Raw genomic sequence first — 21,864 nt, 5'->3', positions numbered from 1 at the left:
CATTTTTGTTAAGAGTATTTTATATGTAACCTGTTTGTTTGTTTGTTTTGCTTCTCCCCACTCTGGAATAGTATAGGCTCTTTTCATCACTGATACGTATTTTTTACGATTTTATTTTTAAGTAATCTCCACATCCAACGTGGGGCTCAAACTCACAGCCCTGAGGTCAAGAGTCACAGGCTCCACTGACTGAGCCAACCAGGTGCCCCCATCACCAATATGCTAATACTGCACAGTCAGAGGCTTGGAGGTGGGGTGGGGTTCCTTTATTGGGTGGGTACTTGCTGGAGCCTTTTCATCTGGAAACGTACAGTTCTGGGGAATGCTGTGATATTATGCTGATCGGTACCTTTTGTGATTCCTTTCCTTCCACACTTCTCTGGCCTCTTTCCCAGCGATGTTCCCCCCACCCCCACCCCCAATGGACTGAGCCCTTCATTTTATCTTTTTTCCCCTATTTTTTTAAATCTCTTTGGCTTTTGGTTCCTACTTCTCTTTTGGAGATTTCAGCTTTCTTTCCACATCCTTCTGTAGAAATTTTTTCTACTTTTGTTTTCTCTAGACTGGGGCCCCGTAGTCTCTTCTGGTGGCCACAAGCCTGATATGCTTACAAACCACACATATCTCCAGTGCCTGGGCTGGGAGGATTTTGCTGGGGCGCCTATGGGAGAATTCTGTTAACTGTTTCGTGTCCCATCTTTGCCCTTCTCATGCTTCTGTTTTGCAGCTTTCCTGAGTCAATTTGTTTCTTTCTTCCTTTCTTCCTCCTTCCCTCCCTTCCTTTCTTCTTTCCTGCCCACCTCCTTTCTTCCCTTCCTGGCCGCCTGCCTTCCTTCCTTCCTTCCTTCCTTCCTTCCTTCCTTCCTTCCTTCCTTCCTTCTAGTAGACTCCATGCTGGATATGGAGCCCAATGCGGGGCTTGAATTCACAACCCTGAGATTAAGACCCGAGCTGATATCAAGAGTCAGACACTCAACTGACTGAGCCACCCAGGCATGCCCCCACACCCCCACCCTGAATCAATTTCTGTAGAGGAGAAAACTCTAGTCTCCCATGGAGATGGGCAGGGGATAACTGCTCAGGGTTGGGGGGTCAGGGACTTGGGCGTCTGATGGCTTCTTTCTGCTGTTCTCCTCTTCATCCCTCCCATTGGGGTTACCTGATGCCCCCGAGTTCCTGCCATCTTTGGACATTCCTGGTCGGCACTCCCACCCTGCCCCCCAACGCTTGCAGGTGCCATTTGTTCTAGTTCTCTGCAGAGTCATCTGCTGTCCACCAACTGCTTTCCATTTCCTGAGCCTGTTCTCGGAAATATTCTCGTATTGTCTGCTTGATATTTTCTTTGCCTCATTCTTTGTCTGAAGCTGATATTACTGAAGGTAGTGGCTCGGTCATTTACTTTTCTCGTGTGTGCTCCTGTCCCGTGGTCCGTCTCTGGCAGAGTGGCGGGTGTGGAGAACAGGCCGCATGGATATGTGCATGAGGCAGAGTGAACAGATCTTGGTGACAGGTGCATTGTGGGGTGAGGCAGGTGTTGGGGACCGTGGCTCCCAGCTTCCAGGAATAGAGCCTGCAGGACCCACTGGCCAGGATGGGCCACTAAGTTCCTTGGCGTTAAGATGGAGGTGTTCTGTGTGATATCCAAGCCCACATTTCTGTAAGTCAGTTGGCTCTATATGGTCAGTAGGTTGGGGGGAGAAAGTGGGCTGAAATATTCAGAGAGCGTGTGGTTAGGAAAGCAGTTTCCTAGGGCAGGAGTCTGGGAACCCCAGAACTTATGGGGGAACAGAGAGACAGGAGCCAACAAGGAGACAGAAACGGGATGGTGTTGGAGGATCCCGAGAGGGCGGCGAGGGGCCAGAGAGCGAACCAGAAGAAGGTCTGAGGGACTTAGGCACCAGCGCATCCGTGAGCTGCTGGGAGGCCCGGCTGGCAGGTGGGAGGAAACCAGGCCGCGTGGGCTGCAGAGGGAGGGGGCGGCTCAGAGAAAACGGAGACACGAAATGCACACTCTTCCTTTGAGGTGTTTCAACAAGACGTCAGGGGTGGGGATGTCATTAGCTCTAGAGGCACGTGGCGTAGAAGGAGGTTTTGTTTTATTTTCCCAATGGGAAGAGTTTCCGCCTTCATAATGGATGAGGAAGAGGAGCCAGACCACACAGTCTTCCGAGCTGCTGCCTTCTTTGTTCTTCTGAGTAGATTTCTGGGGCTGATGTTAAAGCGAGTTTGCTTCTCCCAAACATGCATTTGCAGGGAGCAGCGTTTGGGTGCTGACTTCTGCCCGAGCTGATGCATTGCCTCAGACTGGTGGGGTGGGTGGGAGATGCTCCTGTGGGTGCAGACGTGCCCACGGGCAGCCTCAGGTTGATGCCAGGAGCCCTCACATGGGCCTGAGGGTCGGAGGGCAGGGCCGGATGCTGGGCAGGGGTGCTGTGTGCAGAGCAGGAGCTGCGGCGGAGGCCGAAAGGGCTGGGGAGGAGAAGCCGGCCGTCACACCCAGAGCCGCGGGCCGGGCAGCCCCCTGGGGTGGATGCTCTGTTCCTGTCCTGACAGAAGCCAGAATAGGGTTAACAAAGCTATGGAACATCGACCAACATAGCTCGAGGGACCCAGTTCTTCTTTTCTGTTCAGCTTCTCGGTGTGGACAGCAGGCCTTCCCGTGACCAGCTTGTGGTCTGGAGTTTGAGGGTTTCCCATTTCAGTCACGCTTCCTATCGAGGCCCAGATAAGGTCTGCTGCTCAAGCCGTTCCCCTGTGTGCGTTCAGCAGGACGTGGGGGCAGCCCCAGGCCCCGCGCTGGGTGCCTCGGGGACCCCACTCTGTTCCCAGACAGACTCAGGAGGGGTGGCAGGGGCACCTACAGCCACCCCCCTTCCTCTCCCCCTCCCCCACCTCCAAGCCTCAGGCTTCTCACTGCACTTCTCCTTTACTACACCCCCCAGGATAGCCTGAACTCATCTGGAAAATGTGTGTGTGTGTGTGTGTGTGTGTGTGTGTGTGTGTGTGTGAATGTTCAAGGAGGAGGTGAGACCCAAAGTGATTTCTATTTCCAGAGCTCTGCACGGAGTTCGCCAGACTAGCTGCAATTGTACATTCACAAAGTATTGTTCAAGCAGGAAGTGGTTTTCCAAAAAGGTTCCTCCCTGACGGAGTGGGGAAGTGGGAGTGAGGCTCATGACTTTGTAGAGTGGGGGGCCGGGGGGGGTCTTGGAAAGGCAAGCAACTCCAAAGTGCCCCCCTGCCCAGGTCTCTGCGATGATCTCCAGACCTGTCCCTCGGAATCGCAATGGTTATCTTAAGATGTGTCGTTGAGTTTGGCATCAGTTAACTGTTCACAATAATAGTTGATCAAGAAATGACGCCATGGCCTTGGGCGTTGGTCCCTGCCTGGGTGATCGTCCTGTGTACACTGTCCAGACTTTCTTTCTGGGGGACAAGATGGTCAGGCCTCGGCCCCATGACATCTTTTGTCAACTAGTGCCTGGAACCAAAATCAGTTCAAGAACTGCCTTCTCCCTTCATTCAAGCACCAGATATTGAAGGCTTTTAGTGGTTTCTATAAGGCCAAAGGTTTCCAGAGCCTGGGCTTTCTGAGCCAAGTTCTGCAGCTTATGTGGGGTCTCAGGTGGGCTCTCTGGAGAGAATGGCCATTTTCTGGGCCCCATGAAGCCCCCTTGGCCCTCCACCCCCACCTCATCATGGCCCTGTGACTGCATGTCGGAAGCATTTGTCTTCCAGCTTGCTCTGTGGGATGAGGTACTAGGTTAGGCTGTAAAGTTCAGAGAACCAACCCCCATCTTTGCTGCCAGCGAGGTGCCTCCTTTCTTTAGTAGAAAATAGAAGCCTCCGGGGATGCCCTGGAGGACCAGGCTGCCTTCTGCAGCCCCAGCGAAGAGGCATGCTGTTTTTAAGACAGAGCACTTACCCTAAGTGCTTTCGCAGCAGCCACCGTAGGTTTTTGCTGCATCGCAGTGCAGATGGGCGCCCTCTCCCAGCTGTGCTCACAAGCCTTTAAGGGCCTGCGTCTACTTAGGACCGATGCTTTCCAGGCGGACTGCACTCAGGGTGGGCGATGAGCATTCTCCTCTTGGCTTATGCCCACATCCCACAAAACCCCTGTCCTGGAACGTGACAGAATGTGCACCTGGAGCGGATGATGTGTCTCGTGGGCATGGAACTGCGGGGGATGCAAGGCTTTGGAGCCCAATAGCCCTCGGTCGGGATCCCTGCAGGCTCCTTGAATAAGCCACATAACTTCAGGAATGACACTTTGCTGGACACTCAGGGCTGTAAAACTAGCCCGTGTCTGGGACAGAGTAGGGGCTAGATAACTGATTGGGATCAGTGCGCATGGTTTAACTTGCTTTTTATATTGTGGTAAAATACACACAGTATAAATCTTACCACTTACTCGCTTTTTAGGGCTCTCATTTTCACTGTTTTAGTCGTTTTAAAGTATACAGTTGGGCGGCGTTAAGTACATTCTGCGTGTTGTAGAGCCTCCCCACCATCTAGTTGCAGAACTTTTAAATTACCCTGAAGAGAAGCCTCTTACCCATTTGCTGTCACTCCCCCGCCCCCGTCCCCCCAGCCCTGGGCAGCCACTCATCTTTCTGTCCCTATGGATCTGCCTGCTCTGCTTATTGAGTAAGAGTGGGATCGTGGAGGATGTGGCCATTAGTGACCGGCTTCTTTCACTCCGTCTGATGGTTCCAGCGTCCATCCGTCCGCGTTGTAGCCTGTACCAGGACTTCCTTTCTTTTTGCGTCTGAACAATATATAAGTGATTGAGTCCTTGATTTGGAGACGTCACAGCGTGCTCCTGAATGGTGCAGGATGTCACTTGCTCTGGGCCAGGGTTCTTTCTGTCTTCCTTTCCGAATGGATAGTGTAGCAATTTCGGGACAGGAGGTATGGCTACAGCTGCATGGGGGTGGGGGCAGGGGCTAGGCCAAGCATGAACCCCTCCCCGACCCCACCTGCCGCCTCCCCCCTCAGGTAGAGCTCAGCCCCCAGGCAGCAGCCAGAACTCCCAGACGGCTATGAAGCGGCTTCTCTTGCAACAGTAGCCACTTATGGGCCTGGCAGGAGTGGAGAATCGGGATCAGCCGGGAAGGATGGGCTCTCAGATAACAGGCTCCCTGTGTCTCCTCCAGATGCAGGAAAAGGCCAAAGAGATCTACATGACCTTTCTGTCCAGTAAGGCCTCGTCACAGGTCAACGTCGAGGGGCAGTCCCGGCTCAACGAGAAGATACTGGAAGAACCTCACCCACTGATGTTCCAGAAACTCCAGGACCAGGTAACCTGGCTGCCCTGCTTGCATCTTGATTTGACATTTATTCCCAGGCTGGGAGAATTCGGTTAAAACTGAATGTTAGGCACCCCAGAAGCTGCCCCCTCCAGCTGGGTAAACTGAGGCACAGAAGGGGCCACGGTTCGTGGACGAGAGGGGACTGGAATGCCAGGCTCAGAGTCTGACCCGTAGGAGCCTCCTTCAGGCCTGCTTACTTTCGGTCTACACACAGTTTGAACCAACAGGGTTATCTGTCTTTTCAACCCAGATTAGAAGGGAGGCTGGAGCGATCTAAGGAGCCCACAGTGAGGAAACAACATGTAACTGCTGCAGGTAGGAACAGAAAAATCTAGAAAGCAAGACTCAGAGCGGAAGGGACCCTGGGGCTGTTATTGTGCAAATATCCAAACATCACCGCTTATTTCTGGTGGCCCAACACTGTTCGCTAGTGCATAATGAAGCTCCAGAGTTATAATGAAAAGGTTAACGTTTGGCACTTTATTCCATTTAAAGCAGGAAAAATTGAGTTTAAAAAATGGACCTCTATGGGCTAAATTCGTTTTCTGGCAAGCTTTTTTATGAGAGATGCCAGTGGTAATAGGAAAAGGGATGAAACTGCACTCCGGAGATTTCTTAGACAGGAATTTGCAGATGTGACTAATCAGGTGCTCCGTTCTTGTGAAATGGTATCTGCACACTTGTAGGCGATGGAGCACAGACAGATATCAGACTTCTGCTAGCCCTGTTCTCACTGAGGGAGCAAAGGCCTTCTGTGGCCTATCGGTGGAAATTCGCTTTTAGCTTAGTTCAGCAGCGCTCAAAGGTGAGCACGCCCATCTGGAGGGCTTGCTAAAACAGACACTGGGCCCCACCCCCACGGTTAACCTTCAACTTTAGCAATTCCCAGGTGGCCTGAGACGCTCCAGGTCCTGGGACCATATTCTAAGAACCGTGCAACGCTTTGGCTGGCCCTTTTTTGATCGCCTGGAGTGTGCACAGAGCCCAGAGCATGCCCCAGCCTCCAGGATGCCCCATTTTTTCTCAGCATCAGATTGGGAAACAAGTATAGAGGTTGAAACTACAAATGTGACAAGTGGTCTGACACTTGTGTTTTCCCACCAACGCAGTGGCAGATGCAAATGCCACATGAATCCTGAATCAAATTTTGGTGTTGAAGGAATTCCAGTGAGTGTGGGAGATGTACGGAGGCCTTCCTGGAGGTGGTGGTTTTGAGCCAATGGGAAGGATGCCACGGATATGGATTTGTGGAGGGAAAGAAAGGAGAATGTGTAGTGTAAAGGCAATTTGTCGCTGTCTGGGGATATCTACCCTACCTGGATCTCAGGGTCTTTTAAAAGCTCCCCGGGGTACTTAAAAGCCAAAGGGGCACCTGGGTGGCTCAGTCGGTCAAGCATCTGACTCTTGCTTTCGGCTCATGTCATGATCTCATGGTTGGTGAGTTCAAGCCTTGAATTGGGCTCCGTGCTGGTGTTGCAGAGCCTGCTGGGGATTCTCTCTCTTACCCTTTCTCTCTGCCCTGATCCTGCCCATTCTCTCTCTCTCTCAAAATAAATAAACTTTACAGTACAGCCAGGATTGAGAAACTGTACTGAACCCCCCCTGTTCTAGGTATTGTCAGTAATAACAGTATTTACTGCTCAGGGGTGCCCGTCAGTGCCCGATGCCCACAGGGCACGCCTTCTCTCATCAATCTCCAGTGCGAGTTATTATTATTCCCATTTTGATGATGTGAAGAGCAAGGTTCAGGGAGACTGAGGGGTTTGTGAGCACAAAGTCATGCAGGTAGCAGGAAGTGCTGGAGGCCAGATTCATTCTCGTGCACCTGCCTTCGAAGACCGCACTCTCGGGGCGCCTGGGTGGCTCAGTCGGATAAGTGGCCAACTGGCCGACTTCAGCTCAGGTCATGATCTCACGGTTCGTGGGTTCGAGCCCTGCGTCAGGCTCTGAGCCTGTGTCTCCCTCTCTCTCTGCCCCTCCCCTGCTCATGCTCTGTTTCTATCTCAATAATAAGTAAACATTAAAAAAGACAAAAAAGACAAAAAGACCGCACTCTTCGAGCCATGCTCGCAGCCTGGGGGTCTCTCCCAGCTCCTCAAGCCCCAGCAGACCAGCTGATGCAGAGGGACCAGAAGGGTCGTGTGAATAGACAATCCCATTTCCTGGGACTCAGGAGCCAAGGTAGCAGTGAGGAATGCAACAGGCCGACGTCACTCCAAGGACTCACACCTCCCACGGTCAGGCCCGCCGTACGTCTCAAAATGGGGCTGGACCCTGCGAACCGGACACTCGTCCCCGGATGCATATTAGGAGGGAACACAAGGGACAGAGACAGAGTTTTCTTTAAGTGACAAAAATATGTTTAAGGTTACTTTTATTTACTTAACTATAAAAGGTATACGTGCTTAACAAAAAAGTTTGAGAAATCAAAATATAAACATGAAAAAAATTCATAATTCCATACCTGGAAAAAAACACAAATAACACCTGATCTCTAGATTTTTCCCTCCTTTTCTTTCCTGCAAGTATGCACGTGCATGTAATAAGGGTTGTGGCACAATGCAGTTCAGAGTCCTTAATGTGAAGAAAGTACTTTTGTACCTGGTTGTTAAAATACAGTTACTTGACGGGCACCTGGGTGGCTCAGTTGGTTCAGCATCCAACTTCGGCTCAGGTCATGATCTCGCCATCCATGAGTTCGAGCCCCGCATCGGGCTCTGTGCTGACCGCTCGGAGCCTGGAGCCTGCTTCCGATTCCGTGTCTCCCTCTCCCTCTGCCCCTACCCTGCTCACACTCTCTCTCTCTCTCTCTCTCTCTCTTCCTCCCTCTCCTTTCCTCTCCCTCCTTTCCTCTCTCTCTCTCTCTCTCTTCCTCCCTCTCCTTTCCTCTCCCTCCTTTCCTCTCTCTCTCTCTCTCTCTCAAAAATAAACATTAAAAAAATTCATTTATTTGAGAGGGAAAAAGAGGCACTAACTATCTTCCAAAGGCACAACAGGGTGGAAACAGAGTATTTGGAATCTGAATGGATTCCACAGCCAGTCCCTGGGAAGGGCTTCTGGGTTCTGTTTCACGTTAGAAAACTCTGCCTCTCAAGGGCCTCGCTGGGACCCTCAGCACGTGAGCTCAGCATGGCCTGTGGTTCCCAGCCCCCAAAAGGCCCCCGGAAGGCCCTGTTTTTCTAAGCGAAGGAGTTGGCCTCTGGGAGGGGCATGTGTGGACACAAGCTCTCCCCTAAGTCAGCCCCCTCCGCTCAGCGGCTCTGGCTTCCTTCAGCTCCATTGGCTTCATCACAGCGCCGTCTGAGCAGCCTGCCTCGTGCCCCCCAACACCCCCCTCACCAGGAAGATTTCAGGGAGCCTCGGCCTCTTGTCGTGGCGACAGCGCTCTGTCCCTGGAGGTGCCAATAGGGTAGTGGGGGCTTTGGGGCACAGCTGGGACCTGGAAGGGTGGGTAGATCCTCCCCGAGCATTAAGTTAGGGGACCTGACATCCATGCATCTTTGCGGGTTTTCACTCAAGTCCTGTTTACTCTTGGTTTACACACAGTTCTAGCGGGCCTTGGCTCTCAGGTCTCGGCAGATTGGAAGCGCTGGGAGGGGCTGTGCAGTGATGGGCAGCGAGAGGTGACCGCTGACAGGCAGGGAGAAGACAGAAAAGTGAAAGTAAACATAAAACCACAGCATGATCATATCTGGAGCCACCGAGCGCGGGGACCTGTGGCCCCATGAACCACCCCAGGGACACCCCTGTGCTATGGGATGGTGGCACCAGTAAGGATCCTGATACCCCAGAGCATCAGGCGGAACGTAAATTGTGGTCATTGTGTTCTGTGAAGAATGGGTCAGTCGCTTCAATGTCTTAAGTTTGAGATCTTAAGAGAAGTTTGGGGGCTTAATACTCTGTAACTTTGAGGGGGACCCGGGTGGCTCGGGCAGCTGAGGGTCCAACTTCGGCTCAGGTCATGATCTCGAGGTTTGTGGGTTTGAGCCCCACATCGTGCTCTGAGCTGGCCTGTGGAGCCTGCTGGGGATTCTCTCTATCTCTTCCTCTCTCTTTTTCTCTACCCCTCCTCCACATGCACACGCTCTCTCGCTCTCTCTCTCGCTCAAAAGAAATAAACTTTAAGCAAACAATCATACAAAAGCATTACTTTGAAAACCTATGGAAGTGGAGAAATCCTTCTCTGATTTATTTATTTTTAATGTTCATTTAATTAATTTACTTATTTAAAAATTTTATATTTATTTATTAATGAGACAGCAAGAAACAGCATGAGTGGGGGAGGGGCATAGAGAGAGGGAGGCGCAGAATCCAAAGCAGGCTCCAGGTTCTGAGCTGTCAGCTCAGAGCCCGACTTGTGGCTTGAACTCACGAGCTGTGAGGTCATGACCTGAGCTGAAGTCGTATGCCCAACCGGTGCCCCTATTAATTTAGTTTTTGAGAAAGAGAGAGACAGCAAACCAGGGACGGGTAGCGGGAGAGGGAGAGAGAAATCCCAAGCAGGCTCCGTGCTGTCAATGAGGAGCCTGACCTGGGACTCAAACTCACAAACTATGAGATCACACCCTGAGTGGGAACGGGGGGTCAGATGTTAAACCGACTGAGCCACCCAGGTGCCCCTCCTGCTCTGATTTAACTCAGTTCTGCAAACACGGCCCAGCTGTGTGCTCAGAACATGCTGGCAAGGCCAGGAGAGGTGGGGTAGTTCTGTGGCGTTTCCTTGGAACCCTAGCCTGGAACCAAAGGCTGCTGCTGGACAAATTTAAATTGTGGGAAGCAGGAAGGGGGAGGCGACCTTACAGAGAGTTGGGTTTTTTTTCAATGAAGTGCTATTTCCTGCAGCATCTTTTTTTTTTCTTTTCTTTTAAAAATCCACTACTGGCTGGTCTGGTTGGTTTGCTGGTTAGTCTTTCCTTCACTCCCTTGTGCTATGATATTGATGGAGAGCCCTGCTGCGTGCCAGGCACCAGGTTCAGAACTCTGTGTGTGGTGAGAGTCAGCGCCCGTCCAACCATGAAGACAGAGGACAGGTGCCAGAAGGGAAGACCGCAGGTGTGGGCTGAGAGTGACTGGGAGGGGCCTGCTTTGGAGCGAGTGGTCAGGGAGGGCTCCCTGAAGAGGCGACTGAGACCTGAGTGGGCAGGGGAAGCCGGGTAGAAAGGCGGCTGGACCTCCCAAGGAGTGGAACAGCAAGTACAAAGGCCCTGGGGTGGGGATCCGCTAGGTGTGTTGGAGGAGGTCAATGTGGCCGGAGTACAGTGGATGCGGAAGGCGATGGAAGCTAAGTCAGGACGGACTGGCTGGGGTTAGGCCCGAGGCTGCGGCAACCAGTTTACTTTCAAGGGTTTCAGATAGTAACTATTTCTTTAAAAAAAAAAAATTAAAAAAAATTTTTTTTATTATTTATTTTTGAGAGAGAGACAGAGACAACATGAATGGGGACTGGGGTTCAGAGAGAGAGGGAGACACAGAATCCGAAGACAGGCTCCAGGCTCTGAGCTGTCAGCACAGAGCGTGATTCAGGGCTCAAACCCACGAACCATGAGATCACGGCCTGAGTCGAAGTCGGACACTCAGACTGATGGAGCCACTCAGGTGCTCCCCCCCAATTTTTTTTAATGTTTATTTATTTTTGAGAGACAGACAGAGAGAGAGCACGAGCCAGGGAGGGGCAGAGGGAGAGGGAGACCCAGAACCCGAAGCAGGCTCCAGGCTCCGAGCTGTCAGCACAGAGCCCAACACGGGGCTCAAACCCATGGACGACATCATGAACTGAGCCGAGGTTGAATGCTTAACCGACTGAGTCACTCAGCTGCCCGCTGAATGGTAACTATTTATAAAATGTGCCCGTTGGGCTAATTAGGGTTGGGCCTCTTCAAAGCTGGGCAGCTTGGCTGTGACCCCAGCTCCAGCTGCACCCGTCCCTCAGCAGCTGGGTGAGAGACGAGGGTCGTCGGCGCAGGGCCATCTCTGTACTGGCAGTGGGCCTTCGGCCTCCTGACCGAGGCTCATCGTCTGTACCCTGATGGCCTGACACCCGCCCCCTCCCCCTCCCCCCTGCCCATCGCTTCCTGGGTGCTGAGCTCAGGTGCTGTCATTGTCACCGTATGCTGGGTCAGCTGGGATGGGGAAAGGGGGCGCTCATGTTCCAGTGTGGCCTCCCTCTGGCCCCAGGTGTGGCCTCTGTGTCCTCGTCTATAACATGGGGCTTTTGCAAGCTCTGTTCTCTCTCGGAGCCGCACACTGAGTCTACCAACCTTTTGAACTTGACGTGAGAAAAGGGCTTCCTGCTACCCACAGCCTGGTTTCCTTAGACCCCATTTTGTGCGCCTTTTCTTTGACTTCAGAAGTGAGTAGTTGTGAAACACTGGGCAAGATGCAATCCCTCTCTGTGCCTCAGTTTCCTCACTTGTGAAATAGAGGTCATGATAAGGCAGTTGTGAGGACGAAACGCAGTCATATCCATCCACGAAGTGCTCGGGCAGGGCCCTCTGTATGTGTTCACTGTGTCCTTTAGAATGTTGCATGAAGATAATTGTAATTTCAGGCAGGAGTTCTTTATTTTTTAAGTTTATTTATTTTGAGAGAGAGAGCATGCACCCATGGGAGGAACAGAGAGAGAAAGAGAGAATCCCAAGCAGGCTCCACACAGTCAGCACAGAGCCCGACATGGGGCTCGATCTCACGAACCAGGAGATCATGACCTGAGTCGAAACCAGGAGCCGGATGCTTAACCAACTGAGCCACCCAGGCACCTCTAATTTCACACAGTAGTTTCTAACTGGGGATGATTGTGCCCCTAGGGATACTGGGTGACATGCGGAGACCGCACAGGCTGTCACAACTGGGGAGGGCTACTATTGGCACCTTGTGGGTAGAGGCCAGGATGCTGCTAAGTACGGCGCACAGGACGGTCCCCCACAGGACACAGAGTTCTCTGGCCCAAGATGTCAGTGGGGCTGAGGTGGAGAAATCCTGATTTAATGTGACTTCCAAAACCATAGCAGAGTTCACGTGCCTTCCCCTCATGGGCCTCAGCTCCGCCCCCCATAAAGCAGCAAATAATGCATATGTCCAGTTTCTACACCGTAGTGAATTCCAGGAAAGCATTAAAGCTGAGCCTCCTCACAGTCTACCCAGTGCTTTCATGGGTACATCTCATTTGATTCTCGTGGAGTCTCGGGGAAGGTGGCACCCAGTGCCTCAGTTTACCAGTGAGAAAGTTTGCTCCATGGGAAGGCCACGTGACTAGTGTGGGGTCACAGCGCTGGGAGAGGGGTGGGCAGCTTGGGCTCAGGGCTCTGGCTCAGCTGGACTCTTCCTACCACCCCATCACCCCACGGGAACCCACCTTGCGTGAAGCAGCGGTGTTTGTTCTTACCTCCTCCTGGTCTGGGCCGCCATTTTCCTTTCACGCTTGCTTTATGGCAGGACCGCCTTCGGCGTTGAAAAACGTGCCGGGGCTCTCACCTTCTCCATTCCCACTTCGTCTCCCTGGCTCAGTTGTGCTCTTTTGCACCTCCAGCCTGGCTGATTCTATTTTTTTTTTTACTTTTGAGAGACAGAGAGTGAACAGGAGAGGGGCAGAGAGAGAAGGAGACACAGAATTTGATGTAGGCTCACAGGCTCTGAGCTAGTGGTCAGCACAGAGCCTGACGTGGGGCTCGAACCCAGAACCATGAGATCATGACCTGAGCCGAAGTCGGACAATGCTCAACCGACTGAGCCACCCCAGGCGCCCCAGACTGGCTGGTTCTAGAACGTCCCTGCCAGTTACTCAGGCACCAAGAGCCAGCTACAACATGAAGGGATCAAACTGGTCATAGCAGCCTAGCACGCTTTTCTCTGTACAAGAAATGACAACGGCTGTCTGTGCTGGTCTTGTCAGCTCAGTGGGCTGGACGCACGTATCCTGCTCGCCCGTAGGGGTAGGAACTCCAGGGGGAAGGCTGGCCCAGGGGCCCACTGAGCCAGCACTAGCCGCGGGCACGCCCTGTCACTGTGCCACTCGAGATGCTGAGCAGGTTAATTTAAAAAATTATTTTTAATGGTTAAATAGCTACACGTTCATTGTTGAGAAGAAAAGAAAATTCGCGTAACCCAGAAGGGTCTGAAGTAAGAGGCTAAAGCCCCCCAGCCGTGCCTTCCCTCTCCCTCCCTGGAAGGAACTCTCGAAAGTTTCAGATCCCTCCAGACCCTTCCTGGATGTGTAAGGATGGAACACCTTGAAATCTGCTCAGTGACTTGAGATTGGGCCGTGTCAGTGATTTAAAACAGAACTCTGCTCCTGTAAGTTTCTCTCCGCCATTTTATGGATCCACCTTTCTTTCTCTGAAGCCTCTGGTTTGAATTCCACAGAAGAGCATGACGGGAGACGATGGAAGGGCCAAGGTCATTGCACATGGCAACCTTAGGTCACTGCTTTCTTGGACCACGAAGGAGGTTGGAAGGGGAGCAAGGCTGCTCATTCTTCTTCCTTAAATCTCACCCAGGCTTGGTGCTCAGTCTGTCTGGGGAAGGCAGGAGGGAGGCAGCCATCTCCACGGTCCACAGAAAAGGAAGCCCTCAACCTCTGATGTTTAAAAAAAAAAAAACGTAGAAAAGCCTTCAGTGAGATGTCAGTGCTCCAGCCACATCCTTGACAGAGAAAGGAACCATGTGCCAGCCCTTTGTAGCAGTGTCATTTCTTTGAATTTCCCCAGAACCCAAGAAGAGAGAAACACTTCCTTTTTAGATATTAAGAAGAGGGGGTGGACCGGTGGGTGGGGACCCAGCAGTGAGGGAGGGGCCACCATGCTGCCAGGGTCATGCGGGGGTCTGCAACCGCCCCCCCCCCCGCGGCTTCGAGTCTGCAGCGGTGGCTGGAGCCGGGGATGCTGGGTGCCTCTGCCTTGTGGGTGCCGGCTGACCTCTGCCCCCCAAAGATGAAGCCCACTCCCGAAATCGGCGCCTTCCAGCGCGCAGAGCCAGCAAGGGCAGGTGGTGGGTTTGCATTCAAATGGACGAAAATTTGGCTCCCTGCGTCCACCACAGCCGTTGGCCTTATGAGGGGCGGGGCAGGGACAGGGCAGGAAAGGTAGTATTTAAATACTTTGAGATTTTTCTTTCTTTCTTTCTTTCTTTTTTTTTTAGTAACTTTAAAAAGATATTAGAGGAAGAAGGTGGGTGGGCGCTGGAATAATGTTTAACTCTTCTCCTGATGGCAAAAGGCAAAAGCGAAGTACCTTCGCCTCCTGTAGAAAGCATGTCATTTGGGCCTCGGATTGGAGTATTAAGGACTCCAGGAAAAGCGGACCTATTGTCCCCGCGCTCAGTGACATAGCACCAGCCACATGGGCCTATGAGAGTAGGCATCCCGCCTTTTCTGTCCACGTCCGCCCTTTTTCGGGAGTTTTGATCCCACCCGACGTGGTATCTGTCTCCGGCAACCTGTCCAGGATGACAGGAAACTTCCAACCTTGGACAAGGGCTGGGACACGGGCTGACCTGAGCTGCTCTCTGCAGGCTGCCCTCAGACCTTCTCTTGGGTGCACCCCGTTCCCCCTCAGAAGATGGGGAGACGGTCTTGAACTTGGGGGGTGGGGACATCCCCGTGGTGTCCTGCCCGACAGCCTCAGCCCAGCTGATTCTGCATCATGGCCTGAGGCCTGGAGGGAGGGGGCTTGCTTTCTTCACACTTTGTACGCATGCGTGTGAAAGCATGTCTGGGACCTGGGTGTGTGGAAAGAGAACACGTTCTGGAAGTGCAGCTCAGAGACTGTAGTGCTGGCCACCTCTGGAACCCAGTTCTGGAAGCAGATATGAGATCTCATTAATAAAACTTTCTGTTGCATTAAAGGAGTTATTTGTCCCCTTGTACCCAGTTGAAATAACACGGCAGGGGGTTGGAAAGGAGAGAGGATGCTTGTGTAGGTCTTTTAATGTTCCTATCATCTCAGAAGCCTTAAAAAATTAGACTTGAGGGACATCTGGGTGGCTCAGTTGGGTAAGTGTCTGATCTCACGGTTCGTGAGTTGGAGTCCCGTGTCAGGGTCTGTGCTGACAGCTCAGAGCCCGGAGCCTGCTTCGGATTATGTCTCCCTCTCTCTGTCCTTCCCCCGCTCCCAGTGTCTGTTTCTGTCTCTCAAAAAAAATGAATAAACGTTTAAAAAAAAAAGATTAGGCGGCTTGAAACCCACTTAATGGAGACATTGATGTGATCTTTACTGAGGGGCCTTCAAGCCTAGTTAAGCGTCCTATTTTCTGCCAGGCCTCAGGGAGGGTGTCCATTCCTGGAACCGGAGATTAGATACAAACTCCAGTTGGAGCACCGTGTGGGTATTTCCCTTGCAGACAGGCAAATCCTAATCACCCAGCACCCTGGGGTCTGGAGGGGGCGGCCCTTGCCTGTGTAACGGGACCCTGTGCATGGATGCCGTGGGCCCGAAGCCTCCCTTCGCCTTTATCACGAGGGTTCCACCTCCAGCCGCCTGCAGGAATGGGTCCCAATACGATAATGCTAAATAGTTCACAGTCCAGGCGTGCAACTTACAGATGTGGTGCCGCCAGAGCCTGAAACCTGTTGAACCACAGCTGTCTTGGCCAAAACTAACTAAATAAATAAAAAGGTACGGAATGCAACTGAGCTGCCAGCTTGAGTTTTCTGCTTCATCGGCCTCCTGCCTCTCAGAGGGACGTCTGCCTAGCTCTGCTCTGATGCCGCCCACCTGGAGCCCGCCCCCCATCCCCCCACCTTCTTCCTTTCTCCTCCCTGCAGACAACTTGAGGTGTTGGAAGGGTGGTGCTCTCAGGTCAGGCCCAGGGAGGCCAGTGCTCCCCATCAGAGAGTCCTTGTTTTGTAGAACCTTCCGGAACACCTAGGGCCAATTCCTTTTCCATGCTCAAGTAGGAGTGAGCTGAAATCCATAAGCCGACCTTTAGTTTCCAGGGGCTGTCTTAACAAATTATCTCGAACTGAGTCCCTTAAAACAATAGAAATCTATTCTCTAAGTTCAGGAGGTCAGAAGTCCGAAATCAAGGGGTCGGCAAGGCTGTGCCCCTCCAGAAGAATCTTTCCCTGCCTCCTCCCGGTGGGGGCCGGCCTTCCCTGGTGTTCCTGACTCCTGGCTGCATCACTCGGGGCTATGCTTCTGGCTTCACATGGCCCCTTCTCTCTGTGTCCCTCCACCGTGTCCTTTCTTCTCGTGAAGACACCACTCTCTGGATGATGATGTCATCTCGAGATCCTCAGCTAACACTCTGCCAAATAAGGTCACATTCTGAGGTTCCACTGACTTTCAGGGATATTTGTTTCCCATGTATACCCACACAAATACATGTTTTGGGTTTTTTTTTAAGATTTAAAAATTTTTTAAAGTAATCTCTACACCCAACATTGGGCTTGAACTCAACAACCCTGAGATTGAGTCATGTGCTCTTCCGACTCAGTCAGGTGCCTCCACAAATACACCCTTTTAAAAAAAAATGTTTATTTATTTTTGACAGAGGGAGAGAGAGAGAGAGAGAGCATAAGCCGGGGACAGGCAGAGAGAGAGGGAGACAGAAGATCTTAAGTGGGCTTTGGGCTGAGGACGTAGAGTCTGACATGGGGCTTGAACTCACGCACTCTGAGATCATGATCTGAGCCAAAGTTGGACGATTAACTGACAGAGCCACCCGTGTGCCCCCACCCCCTGTACGAATTCACTCTTGCAGAACCTATTGGGATCACTGTTTTTTGTTTTACTGCATTTTTAAAACTCAGTTCAGTCATGTAACATTCACATATTATTACATTTTTTTTCCACATCACCTCTTTACAGACTTCATTTTCAGTGACTGCCTATTGGTCTGTCAGGCGAGTGGTGGGACAGCCTAGTGGTTAGGAGTGCGGGCTTGAGATCTAGGTGACCGGCATTTGCGTCCTGTGTGTCTGTCTTGGGCTTTGAAGGGCTGTGTCCCCTCCAGAATCCAATGTTGGGGTCCTAAGCCCCAGTACCTCAGAAGGTGACTGTGTTTAATGGTAGGGTTTTTAAGGAGGCAATGAATGTTCAATGAGGTCGTAGGGTGGTCCCTAATCCCTGGTATCCTTCTAAGAAGAGGATGAGGACACACACACACACAGAAGGCAGGCTGTGTGGGGACACAGGGGAAGACAGCCATGTACAGATCTTCCTCGACTCAACATGGAGGTACATCCTGACCGTAAGGTGAAAATACTGCAAGTCGAAGATGACATTTAGTACATCGAACGTACTGAATCTCATAGCTTGGCCAAGCTTCCCTTGAACGTGCTCCCCACACTCACATGAGCTGGCAGCTGGGCAAAATCCTGGAACTCAAAGCCTATTTTACAACGCAGGGTTGGATATCACATGTCGTTCACTGAAGGCTGGAGTGGCCGCCCAGCCTCTCGAGGGAGGATCGCCCCGCCTATCGCCGGCCCAGGGGAAAGATCACAGTTCAAAATTCGAAGTATGGTTTCTACTAAGTGTGTATCGTGTTTATACCAGTGTGTAAAGTCAAACACTCGTTCGGTGGAACCATACTAAGTTGGAGCCATCTAAGCGAGCCATCTAACGAGCCTCCAGAACTGTGAGCAGGGAAAGTTCCGTTGTTTCGGCCCCGCAGTCTGGGTGACAGACCCCAGAAGATGGGTACATCGACCACTGGGCCAAAGCCCCGCACCTCTGAGGCCTCGCTCCGTCTGTCTATAATCAGGTCGCCCTAGGGGCTCAGTGAGGAGTAAATGAGAGGATGCTCAGCGTGCCCCCTGATGCTTGGTTGGAAGGTGCTCTAGGCAGCCTTGGGACCACTGCGGTTGATTTTGCCAGCCTGCTGTTGCTGCCCATTGGGTGGTGCCTATCTGCTGGGCAAATATTTACTGGGCCCCAGTCACGGCCATTGGCCCTGTGATAAATAAGGCTGTGGCCTGTGGTCCTTGGCTAGTTTCTGGGAAATGATTTTCTTATTTATTTATTTTGAGAGAGACAAGAATGTGAGTGAGGGAGGGGCAGAGGGAGAGAGAAAGCACTCCGTGCTCCATGCCGAGCCCAGCGTGGGGCTCGATCTCAAAGACCTTGAGATCATTACCGGAGATGAAATCAAGAGATGCTCAACTGACTGAGCCACCCAGGTGCCCCTGGAAGGGATTTTTAGGTGCTTTCTCTAACCTCCAAGCTGTTTTCACCAAACACCTCCCAAGGGGACCACCCTACGACCTCATTGAACATTCATTACCTCCTTAAAAACCCTACCATTAAACACAGTCACCTTCTGAGGTACTGGGGCTTAGGACCCCAACTTCGGATTCAAGGGGGGCCCTGTAATGGGAGTACCCTGTCGCCATGCACTCCTGGGCCAGCGCCCTGGAGGCCCATTTGCTGGTGGTGGTGATGAGCTATCAGGCAGCTCACAGCCCTGGAAAATGTGGCCTTTGGGAGCGACATCCCTTTCCTTTTTCAAACCTGTCGGGGTCTGATGGCTGCAGCCGCCACCTGGTGACTTCACAGCACCATGAGCTGCCCCTGGAGGAGGGCGAAGGCTCTTGGCGCAGGAAGCCCTCGCCTGGATGCCTTCATGGGCATTTCGCACCTGCCCGTGGCAGGGAGTGGCCATGACGCTCCTGTTAAATAGTTTGCAGCTGCCCACCCCTCGAGCTTGCGGCACCAGTGGAGTGCCAGGAGTCCTGGAGGCTGAGTCCTGCCAGCCTCTGAGCTGAAGCGACCTCCTGCCCTCCACCCCCCGCCCCCCACCCCCCCGCCTCCTCCGTCCCCATCGCCAGGTGCCTCGAAGCTTGGCCTTTTTTCTTCTCTTCTTTGAAGTGTGAGCCTCAGAGCCACGGCAGGCAAACAGGATGCTCCACTCCCACACGCAGAGACTTCAGATGACACACTTGGGTGGCACCGCATCCTGCTGGCGGCGGTGGGTCCCGTCTGCCGCGGACCTGGCGCGGGCAGGGGTGCAGGGCTGGGTGCCGGGAGGGGTACTCACGGGGCGGCTCTCATCAGTCACTCGGGGCCTCATTCCAGAAGTCCAAGCCGGGGGTGGGGGCACGCCAGAGTTCCCTCTGGGAGCTCCCGGCCTGGAAAGGCCGACTGATGCGGGCGGGGAGGGTCGGGGGCACCTGCTTAGCGCACGTGTGAGGGGCCACGAGTCCGCAGTGGCATTCGTCGTCCCCCACCTCGCCCTCGGCTAGGACGTCTGTGTTTTCTGGGAGCCGTTTTGTTGTCGCTGTTGTTTGAAAATGAGCGATTTCTCCAAGCCTCGGCAAGTTGGTCAGGGTTGACGACATTGCTCCAAACTAGGTGAGGGCTCTGGAGAGCCACCAGGCGGGGACTTACGTGCTCTTCCCCAACAGCTGCAGAGCGGAGGCAAGGCCAGAGGGGACACCCAGGGAAGGGCAGGCGACAGTGTGAGGGTTTCAGGAAAACACAAAGTCCTAAATCTTGCCCCGAGTCGTGGACTCAGGATAGCAAAAACGGTTTAGGGGCCACTCCCGTGGGTGAAGCCATCTTGGGAAAATGAGTGTGTAAGGGAGGAAGGTTCCAGTTCTCCCGTCCCCCAGACAGATGTTCTGAGTCCTGAAGACTCCATCAGATGTTTAGTTCTCAGAACAGTTTGTGTGTGTCTTTGTGCGCACCCACTTTGGGGGAGGCCGAATTTAAAAGATGTCAGGGCTTTGCCACCCACGTGATAACTCCGCCTGGCAGTAAGCGACCTTCTAGACACCTCTGGAACTTTCCACCAGTGGAACCCATGGTAGTGCAGACAGTGAAGACACCAGGGTATGTGGTGCGGATTTTTCATCTGCAGAATGTCCTGAATATTCAGTTGAAAGGTTTGAGAGAGAGATGATGAAGGAGATTTCTCAAGAGACTGTGCTCCTCACAGCCGTAAAACGCTTTTGTGTTTGCTTCTCCCTTCTGTAGTGGTTTTGGTAGGGCAAGGGAGGGGGGTGGGGAGGGATCAGAGCGGGGAGGGGATACAGGGAGCAGGGGCCGTGGCTAAGAAGAGGGGGGGCAACTTTCCGCCTTGACGTGCAGGAGGCAGCGCTCGAATCTGAGGCCTTAGGCTCTTTCAGGGGTCCCGAGAGCGGTTTCTTTCTCAGAGATGAGCCCCTGGGCCTGCGTGGGTGTGCAGGTGGCCGCAGGCTGTAGCCAGCTGCTGCTTTCTTTAATTAGGGCCTGTTCCCAGAGCCTCTCCCTGCTAGGGCTGTGGTGCGTGTCACTTCCCTGCTTGCAGGAAACAAGCCCTGTTTTACTTCTTGGCCTAATAATAGGTTTGTTTGAGATCCTCGATTCCAGACTTCTGGGGGTCTTACAATATTGGCGTCGTCTGACAAGACAGTGCCCTTTACAATACGGGGTCTCTACAGGAACGATTTCTCCTCTGCCGTCTCAGGCTCCTGGAGAAATATGTCCCTGGGTTATCTATCCAAATAACGTGGAAGTTCTTAAAGGACCTCCTGATACAAGGGTGTGAGTCAGTGCTGTGTGCCTTCACACGTCCGTGGGAAACCAGGGTGGATTTGTTCCTGCGGGAATTTCAGCTTCCATTGAGGCTGCTTGAAAATGACCGAAACCACCCAGGAAATCCTCCCGGTCTAGCACACGGCTCACTTGCTTTGTGTGTCTTGTACGAATTTGCCTTCTTTGGCACCCGATGGGTTCGTAGTAAACACTTGATAGGATAGGATGATTCGCGGCCTGATTCGCCTCCTCCTTTAGACTCTTTCTCATTTTCCCCTTAGATCTTCAACCTCATGAAGTATGACAGCTACAGCCGCTTCTTGAAGTCTGACTTGTTTTTAAAACACAAGCGAACAGAGGAAGAGGAGGAAGATCCGCCGGATGCCCAAACGGCAGCGAAAAGGGCTTCGAGAATTTATAACACATGAGTCCCAGAGAGCCGGCAGGACGGACGGCTCTCGGAGGCGAAGGAACTCACTCTCGGGACCATGCAGGGTTCATAATTGCTTTGTTATCTGTAAGGACTGAAAGGCGCAACCCCTCTTCCGTGGGATGTGTGTATTTTATTAACTGCTTGACCAGTAAGTTTTGCATGATGGCTAATCTTACATAAAAAAACAAATAGCTTGGAAGTTTTAGTTCTCACACACACACACACACACACACTCACGTGCAGAAGACTCCTTAAACACTGCACACTTTGAGCATTTTGTAGCTTCATTAAATGTCCTGTGAGGCCACCAGGCAAATTTATAGCCACCTCTTACATTTTAAGTCATTGCCCGGCCTCTGTGGGAGGGGTCACCCATGTCTACAGATTCACTTGGGCAAATCAGCTCAAGAAGGAAAGGATCTGACAAACTCAGGCCCCTGAGGGTGTTGGCCGTCAGGTACCGTTTGGGTTAAATACTTCTCGGGAATACGTGCAGTGCTGGGAAAAGGAAATTCTTCACTCACAGCCGGGGCAGATTTGGGGAGCTGTGTGTGAGCATCATCAGAGGGTTCTTACTGCTCGTGTGGGGATTTGTCCGGTTTTGCCTATCACCTGTGACATTTCATGCAACACAGATAAATAGTTCATCTTGACGGAAACAAGATCTCAA

At 52.4% G+C, this 21,864-nt stretch overlaps 1 protein-coding gene across 2 annotated transcripts in view; it reads left to right on the top strand.

The window, feature by feature from the left end:
* Positions 1-21,514, top strand: part of RGS10 (regulator of G protein signaling 10) — a 41,752-nt gene extending 20,238 nt beyond the window's left edge. For both annotated transcript variants that reach the window (XM_029932679.1, XM_029932680.1), the window contains exons 4-5: positions 5,157-5,300; positions 21,043-21,514. In XM_029932679.1, coding sequence (XP_029788539.1) covers positions 5,157-5,300; positions 21,043-21,189 — 291 coding nt within the window. In that variant the 3' untranslated portion in view covers positions 21,190-21,514. The remainder of the gene's footprint in view (positions 1-5,156; positions 5,301-21,042) is intronic.
* The last annotated feature ends 350 nt before the right edge of the window (positions 21,515-21,864 follow it).

This window comes from Suricata suricatta, chromosome 2 (assembly GCF_006229205.1).
Source record: "Suricata suricatta isolate VVHF042 chromosome 2, meerkat_22Aug2017_6uvM2_HiC, whole genome shotgun sequence".
In the NCBI taxonomy this organism is placed as follows: Eukaryota; Metazoa; Chordata; class Mammalia; order Carnivora; family Herpestidae; genus Suricata; species Suricata suricatta.
This window is presented reverse-complemented; position numbering and strand designations above follow the sequence as displayed.